Source organism: Cavia porcellus, unplaced genomic scaffold, assembly GCF_034190915.1.
Source record: "Cavia porcellus strain 051 isolate PalLab524CR breed Dunkin Hartley unplaced genomic scaffold, mCavPor4.1 scaffold_16, whole genome shotgun sequence".
NCBI lineage: Eukaryota > Metazoa > Chordata > Mammalia > Rodentia > Caviidae > Cavia > Cavia porcellus.
The window spans coordinates 57202891-57211562 of record NW_026947499.1 but is presented as its reverse complement, the minus strand read 5'-3'; the positions used below and the strand labels follow the sequence as shown (position 1 = coordinate 57211562).

General features: G+C 50.7%; 1 protein-coding gene across 2 annotated transcripts; it reads right to left on the bottom strand.

Annotated features, from left to right (window-relative positions):
* Positions 1-1605: 1605 nt before the first annotated feature.
* Positions 1606-8077, bottom strand: Stx4 (syntaxin 4). Of its 2 annotated transcripts, XM_023560786.2 has the most exons (11): positions 7803-8077; positions 7527-7628; positions 7314-7413; positions 7111-7185; positions 6411-6481; positions 3962-4070; positions 3812-3888; positions 3443-3580; positions 2115-2225; positions 1946-2044; positions 1606-1861 (listed from the first exon to the last, which is right to left on the bottom strand). In XM_023560786.2, exons 1-10 carry the CDS (start codon positions 7830-7832, stop codon positions 1961-1963), a joined length of 897 nt encoding a protein of 298 aa, XP_023416554.1. In that variant the 5' UTR covers positions 7833-8077; the 3' UTR covers positions 1606-1861; positions 1946-1960. The 2 variants fall into 2 exon arrangements, with proteins under 2 accessions (XP_023416554.1, XP_012997540.1); XM_013142086.2 differs by lacking the exon at positions 7803-8077 and having other exon boundaries at positions 7314-7435; positions 7527-7634.
* Between the last annotated feature and the right edge of the window lie 595 nt (positions 8078-8672).

Below are 8672 nucleotides of genomic sequence, written 5' to 3'. Positions count from 1 at the left end.
CCAAACCAGCCTAGTCTGGTGCTGAGGAACGATATATCTAGGCCCACACATTTCTACAGGGTGGTCATCTAGATGTCATTTGCACACTCCTGGGAATGGGAAAGTGTCTGGCTCACTGCCCCTGCCAGTCCCTCTGTGAGCCCTCTGCCTTCCCATCTCCTTTGGAAGTTTGATCTTGCCTTGGGCACTCTGGGATCTAACCACTTACAGATGTGTAAGGAGTACTTGTGGCGGCACCACCACAGCAGCTTGCTCTAGAGCTGGAGCTGTTCAGGATTGAACGGGAGGGATCACTTCCCTATGACCCAATCCCGATGCTCCTCAGGGATAGCCTAGGTCTGCTGGACAATCCTATTCCAGTCACGACCCAGCCACTGCCTGGGTCACGCCCATGCACTCTCTACCCAACTTGTGGCACTGAGACTGGCAGTGGCAGCGCAGGCAGGACAGCTGTCTTCTGGGGCACAGCAGGGTGGCTGGCCACCAGCCAGGGATGCAGCCCAGCAGGCCAGGGTTGGCTAGTTCTGGCCAGGAACCTGATCTCATCCTCTTGCCACTCGCCAACCCAGAATGGGATAGGGCTCAAGAGGCTTGAATGTAGCTGCCAACCTTGGGAAACAGAGCAAAACACTGCCCTGCTGCCATGAGGTCAGGAACTAGCTTATGCTTTGAAGCCTGTTGTTCTGGGCCTGACCCACACTCCTCTTTAGAAATTAGGCATCTGGCTTGGGAACTCTTTGAAATGTAGCATCAGGACTTACACTCAAGTGCCTGTAGGAGCAGGATGCATGCTCCTCTACTTGCTCGCACTCAGCGACCTCTAAGGAACCTGGGATGCTGCAGGGTGTACCTGCTCTAAGCAGAATGCTCACATAGAAGGTACAACTTTGGGGGTCAGGTTCTGAGCTCAGCCTGGCAAGTGCGAGGTCGTGAGTTTGAACCCCAGTACCAAAAAAAAAAGGTAGGGCCTCTGCCTGGTCATAGGGCCTGGCCTGCTCTTCCCTTTGCCCAGGCTCTTGCAGGGCCTCCTTGTACAACTGGTTCCTCCTCACTTAACATTTCAAATATTGTCCTCTCTGAAACTAGAGCTTTCGATAACTAAATCTAAAATAACAGGCCCAATGACTTGGTATCTTTTTCATGATGCCTCTTGCTCTTGGCTTCAGGAATATCAGATTTTACACACACACATGCAATCACCTCGCCATGTTCAGGGATACATAATCACAGTGGAGGCACACAGTACTGAGCTGGGCACCAGCTGTTTATGTCATCTCTCCAGTCCCCCTATGGGACAGCAGAAGGGAAGAACTAGCAGCCTGTAGTCCTGGCTGCTGAGGGCAGTCTCAAGTGAGCCCAGGGATGGCTGGGAGGTGGGTGGCTGACCCAATCCCGATGCTCTTCAGGGATAGCCTAGGTCTGCTGGACAATTCTATTCCAGTCACGACCCAGCCACTGCCTGGTTCACGCCCATGCACGCTACTCAACTTGTGACACTGAGACTGGCAGTGGCAGCACAGGCAGGACAGCTGTCTTCTGGGGCACAGCAGGGTCTGCTGCCCTGGGCCAGCCCTCCAGGAACATACATGTACAGGGGTCTACAAGTTGTTTTTTCTTTTCTTTTTTTAATTTTTTTACAAAATCATGTGTCTCAACCAAACAGGATGCTGTAGGCCCTCGCCTTGGTAGTGCACTGATGGGAGAGGCCCCCATGAATGAGCAGCTGCCAACTCCAGAGGAGCAATCAGCCCCTCTGCATAGGGCCCAGTGTGAGTGAGGATGGGGTCTGCAGAAGGCTCTGCCTGCCCCCACAGCTGCTGGAAGAGAAGGCCAGGCCTTGGGTCCCTGGTGCTCCCAGTGCCTGCAAGGGAAGGAGGAAGAAGAGGGTGTGAGGAAAGGAGGAGGCAGGTATAGGTGGTGACAGGGTAGGCCCACCATGTCTCACCAAGAACGTGTAGTATTATCCAATTGCTGTGGTGACCCCAATGATGACTACCACGATGAGGACCGTGATGGATATACAGATGCCAATCATGACTTTCTTCTGTGGGAGAGGAAGGGTCAGGGGATATCATTCAGGAGTACCAGGGGTCAGGGACAGGGCTGTGCCTCACCTTCCTCGCCTTCTTCTGGTTCTCCAGGGCTAGCTTGACATGTTCTTGCCCTCGTTCTACATAGTCTGCTGAGCTCAGAATATTCTTCTCAATCCGGTTGATCATTTCCCCCTGCTCAGAGAACAAGGTGGTTCAGGGAACCAGGGATGACCAGTCACAGGAGAACAGCAACTTTGCCCATCCCTGCCTCAGATGACTAAAGGATACTCCTGGCAGGAAAAAAATAAAAACCCAACACAAACATCTGGCAGGACCAGCCTGGCACAGGCTCAAACCCCTAGGGATGGCTTCTAGGCCCTCTTCAATCAAATGGCCCCTTCTCCCCTTTTCCCTCATTCCATACAACCTCCAAGTACAGCAGCAGTCTTGAGCCAAGGACCACATATAGTTCATTTGTTTGTGATAGGGTCTTACTATGTATCCTCCTGCCTCAGTCTCTCAGGTGCTGAGATTACAGGCATGCACACCCATACCCAGCAGCTCATATGTTTTTCATAAATTAACTTCTGTCCCCTTCACAAATCTGTCTGAATTCACTCATTCTTCTAGGCCTGCCTTCCAGCTGCTATGAAGCCCTCCGTCCCTGCCTCCTACTGGCACTACCAGGCTTCAGGTCCTGACGTTCCCACAGAAAGACAGCTCTTTCTCATGACTCGCAGCTATAAAAGAGCACTGGCTACAGTACTACAGACATCAGCTCCTCCAGGACAGGCTGAACGTTTACCTGAGCCTCTCACTGGGATTAGGAGAATGTCACTTGAGCACCAACCTTGGACAGATTTTAGAAGGCAGGCCATCTAGTACTTTATTTTTAAGGTACTAGTGACTGACCCTAGGGAGCACTGAGCTACATCCCCAGCTCTTTCACTTTTATTTTATTTTACTTTTGAGATAAGGCCTTGCTAAGAGTCCCACGCTGCCTCTAACTTGCCATCCTCCTGTCTCAGCTTCCTGAGTAGCTGGGATTACAAACATCTGCCATGATGCCTGGCTTCTAGAGGGCAACTCAGACTGGAGTTCTTAGAAGCATAATGGTAGATTCTGTCAGGAGGAAAGGAGCCACGGCTGAGCAGTACCTAGGTTGAGCACAAGTTAGAGGGCCAAATAGGATGCTACGTATGTATATAGGAGTGACTATCTGGGCAGGTGTGGAAGCAGGCACAATTCTGGGGATTTGGCTAAGGGTAGGAGTCAGGACCACCTTGAGGGATGGCCAAGGGTGACAGAACACAAACTTCAGTGGAAAGTCTGAGGGAGGAGGCCAGCCTATGTCACAGCTGAGTTCCAACTGTACAGCCTCCTGTTGGGGTGTTTCCCAGACTACCCACCTGCATCTCCACCTCAGTAGCCAGAAAAGTGAAGATCTCATGAAGCTCACGGATACTCCGCTCTAGCTGCTGGATCTCGCTGTGCCGAGCTGAAATCTCATTGAGGGCCTGTCGGGTCATCTTTGTGTCCTTTAGTATCTGTCAGTGTACAGGAATGGGGGAACAGTTCACTGGGAGGCCAGCAACAGGTCAGATATTCCTTCTGGCCTTCTGGGGCGGCCCTCTGGCCTATGAGCCAGGCTTGAGTCTGATGGTAACTCCAGGGGTGCTCCTTCATTCCTCCAGGGCGTCAGTTTGCCCTCAGTCAAAAGGCAAGAGGGCTCAGAGAAGATGGGAAGCCCGGGGAGGGAGGCTGGCTTGACCACTCACGTTGGATATGAACACCTCACTCTGATCACTGTCCAGCAACTGTCCCAGTTCCTCATCGGACACCGATCCAGCATTGGCTGTGAAGAAAAGGGAAGCTCAGAGCTGGCTCTGTACTACCTGGCCCTTCCCAGAGGCTGGAACCCCACTCACTGATCTTCAACTGCCTGCGAATGCGCTCCATATTTTTCTCCCGGTACTCAGACTGCACCAAGTGGCACTTGTCAATGACCTCCACAAACTGCCGGGATAGGACGCCATGCTAGGGATGGAGGACACAGGGTGGGTACTGCAGGACCCTTGCCCCTCTGGGCCGTGGCACCCCAGGGTACAGTAAGCAAATAGCACAAGTGATCAGAAGGTGCCTGCTGCCTTCAACACTCGCTGATTACCTTGTCAAGCTCCCTCACTTCCCTCAGAGTGGAAGCCGAAGCCTGCACCAGGGCCTATATGACCCTATATGATCTCCTGCCCTGTCACCTCTCTGACCTTTCCTCACTGTTGCCTCATCCACAGTGGTTTCCTTATCCCTTCTGAACAAAGCACACATCACCCACAGGCCTTTCAACCTATGGCTCCCGCTGTGTAGAATGCTCACATGTCTTCAAGTTTTTATTAACCTTCCTAATGAAGCTTTCTCATATGTATGTATGTACATATATGTGTACAAGTATGTATGTGTTTTTGCCGTACTGGGGATTAAATCCAGGGCCTAAACGCTGGGTCTTAATAATGGCTAAGCTGCCCAGGCTAGACTCAAACTTGGGATCTTCCTGACTCAGCATCTCAGGCATACATCATCCTGCCTGGTTCATTTTCTTAACTGTTTTCTGAGGTGCTGAGGAATGAACCTTGTGTATGCTAGGTGCACACTTTACCACAGAGTTATACCTCCAGCTCACTCACCTTATTTAAATTGCAACCCTACTAGTCGTGAGTTCAATCCCTGGTACTGATGAAAAGGAAAAAGACAAAAAAAAAAAAAAACTGCAACCCTACTTTCTCCCACCTTTCTCTACCCTCTTCCACTGCTCTTCTTTCCTTAATGGTGACTGTGGCCTAAAATAATTAACTCAGGGTGGGGATATAGCCCAGTGGCACAGTGCCTGCCTGGCAAGTGCAAGGTTGTGAGTTCAATTCTCGGTACTAAAAATAAAATAAAATAATTAACTCATTTATTATGGTGATTGTCTCATCCCACTTGAATGGAAGCGCTTCGAAGATAGGGATTTTCTTATCCAAAAAGGTGATGGTACACAATAGGCACTCTATACATGCTAAACGCCAGCCTTGTGCTAGGCTAGAGGTGTGCTTATGTATATGATGGTCACCATTCTGCCCATGTGTAACAGGTCCCTCTGGATTCCTGGACTTTCCCATCAAGGACCACCACAGGTTCCCTCTGAAATACCCTCTCTGGGACATTTTATCCCACCAATGCCTTAAATAAGCTCTCTGACATTGGGGGATTGGATGCAGGACCTTTATACTGAGCCAGCTCCTTTTCTACTTTTTATTTTGAGACAAGAGCTCAATAAATTTCTAAGTTACCCAGGCTGGGTTGAAACTCGTGATCCTCCGACCTTGCACTTCCAGAGTACTTGGATTAAAGGCATGTGCCACCACACCCAGTTCAGAGCATCTTCATTTTTTATTATTATTTTTATTAGCACGTTTGTAGGACATGATTACATTCATCATGGGGAGTTGGTACATGTATATAACACATCTTAATTCCTCTTTATTTCCCCTTCCTTTTCCTTCTCTGTCCCCCCTCCTTACAGTACCTTCTTTTTAAGACAGAGTCTCACTCTGTAATTCAAATTGCCTTTGAATTCACAATGTAGCCCAAGTTCGCCTCGAACTCAAGTTGCCTCAACCTCCTGAGCACCAGGATAGAGTACCTTTTAAAAAGACATTATTTCCTTTCCTGGACCCAGCAGCATCCTTTCAAGAAGTTCAAATCTGTCCATCTTTGATCTGAGGTCTTCACTGAGCTCTGGGTTTACCTTTTCCAACTCAGGACTCTATGAACCCCAAACTATTCTTCAGTAGACATAAGGGAGGGGCAGGCAGATGATTTCAAATCTCCTTACTAAGAAGTCACCCTTGGGAAGTTCCTCTTCAGTGTTGTCCTAGGGAAGTTCCTCTTCCTGATTTCTTGAATTCTGTCCCTAAGGCCAAGGATGTCCCTGTTATATAGGAAAAAACCTTGCCAAGTCATTTCTGACTTCTCCCTCTTCTTCCCTGGGCAAAGCCATTAGGCACCAAGTCCTACGTGACTAATGTCTTTGTCTCCTACCCAACAAAAATTCCCCATCTCATCTCGTGGAAAGCATGTCTCCTATAGCCAAGCTTAGGTCATGTCTGCAGACACAGCAACTTCTCATTGAAAGGAGGAAAAGAAAGCAGGGTGTCAGAATGCAGTGCCGAATCACAAGACCTGGTTCTCAACTGTGACTGAGTTCTTTCTCTTTCTGGCACTTAGCTTCCCCATTTGGAAAATCATCAAGTTGGAGTTGAGGATCTCATCATACCTCTACCATTAAATAACTTACGAAACACTGGCTGAAATTTCCTAGTTCTGGGAAAAACAACCCACCTGGGTTTTTCTCATTCTTGTGTTGACAGAATTACAATTTTCATCAGCTTCTTCCTTCTGAGGCTCTATGGCTGTGGGAAGACACAAGGGACATGGAGAAAGGGGGCTTGATCTCAGACTTCTGAAAACTGTTTGGAGACAAGGACACAGGGCCATGTGTCCTTATATCCCTTATAATTACAGTTATATCCCAACTACAAAACAGGGAGTTTCTTGTCTCCATAAGATTTTTTTAGAGAAACAATTATATAACGACCAACGGCTGGGGATGTAGCTCAGTGGTAAAGTGTGTGCTTGGTATGCACAAGGCCTTGGGCTTGATCCTCATACCCACGATAATAAATAAATACTAATGCTGGGCCTCTGATAGGATTAAATTTATTTTTCTTTTCTTAACACCAGTGGCTTCCCACGAGTCTAAGAGGCCTCCTAACAGAAACCCCCATCTGATTGCCCAAAGAATGCACCCTGGGCAGCAAGAACTATGTAATTTGTTTCATTGTAAATAAAGGAACCTGAGAGGCAGCCTTGTGTTATGGAAAGTACCATGGACTAGATGACAGGGGACAAAGATTCTAGACACAGGCCTGCTGTGTGACCTGGATGTATTACTGGCATCTCAGGGTCAAACATTCCCCAGAGAGATCAGGAATAGGGCGGGACCCTAAGGGAGGATCTGTCCGAGGTCCTAGGAGCTCACCCTTCAGCTGTGTTCGGATCTCCCTCCCCAGCTGTTTGATCTCATCACGCAGGTTCTGCAGGTCCTGCTTCATGCCTACACAAACAAAGCTATGACTTCCACACAAATCACAGCCCCAGCCTCAAGAAATCCACGCGGGCCACCACCTGCGTAAAACTACTACCCATAGCAACGAGCATGCGAGTACCCAGGGGTTTGCTTACTCTCCTCAGGAAGGGGCGTGGCCAGGATAGTGACCTGCTGCTTCTCTAACTCCCGTACTTTACTCTCCAACTTGACCATAGCTTGCCGAATTGTCTGGACCTAGGGAGGATGACCGAGAGGGCTGAAAGAGATATGGGCTGCTCCAGACCATGCCGCCGCTCCTCAGTCCTCCAGCCCCCTCGAGAAGCCAAGCCAAGACCCCAGATCCTTACCTTCTGGAAGAACTCATCGTCCGGGCTCCCCAGACGGGCAGTGCCCGGGTGCACCACCAGCGCGACTTGCTCCTTGTCCTCCTCGTCCGAGCTGTTATCCCCCTGCCAGGGCCGGAGTCACTGGTACGAGTTCCTTGCTGGGGCTCTCGCCTTGCAAGACCCGCAGGCTTCCGGGATTTTCCATACTGGCTACCTGCCACCCCTCCCTGCCCAAAGCCAGGAGTCCTGCATTCCAGCCCGTCGCCCGCCCCCACCCCTGCTTTCCCGACTTCTCACCTGCCTCAGCTCGTGGGTTCTGTCCCTCATGACTGCCCGAGGTCCCTCTCCTCGGTACCTGAACCTCGATGGCCTCAAGATCCTAAATTCGGACGTCCCGGACCCAAATCACACTGACATTTCCCTCTCTCGCCCTGAGGGCCCCAACAACTCCACGAGCCGCCAGAGGCCCCGCGCCTTGCACAGTCCACAGCCAATAGAAAGGACAAAACCTCAGGACCCCCGAAGTTCCACAGGTTGGAAATTCCCCTCCTTCCCCCTCCCTCCCTCTCCCACAGCCACGGTCCCGCCCCTCCGGGATGGTTCGGAGCATGCGCAGGAGGTCGCGTCGCTTCCTCGCCAGAGGGAAAGGCAGGGCCGGAAGCTACGACGCCCCGAACGGAAACCAAGCTGCAGGGACGCGAGGACCCGCCCCTTTTACCGAACAGTCACATCCTAGGACGGAAATCTGGTAGTTGCCAGAGGGGTGGGGGCTGCGTCATTCGTACGTAATCTGAGAGCCTAGTGTCTCACATCACCCCATGGCGCCCCCGCATCACGTGACCGTCCCGGCTGCGTTCTTGGGACCCGCAGAACGTGACTCTGATTGTCACATGCTCCGGCTCTGTTAACGCTGTCCCTGGGACACCCATCTCACCGTGTCCTCGGCGCCCGGGTGCAAGCTACGCCCCTACAGCTCCTGCGAGGTGGAAGGAGGACTCTGACTACGCAGAGGCCTACCGAGGCCGTGGATGGTGGGGCCCTTGCTGAAATTTCCTTCCTTTCTTTTGGATACTGGAGCGTGGACAGATTGGTGACTTAGAATTTGGGACTTGAAAGTCAGAAAATAATATTAGAGACTTCATTGTTAGAATTGCAAGGTGTCGTAGG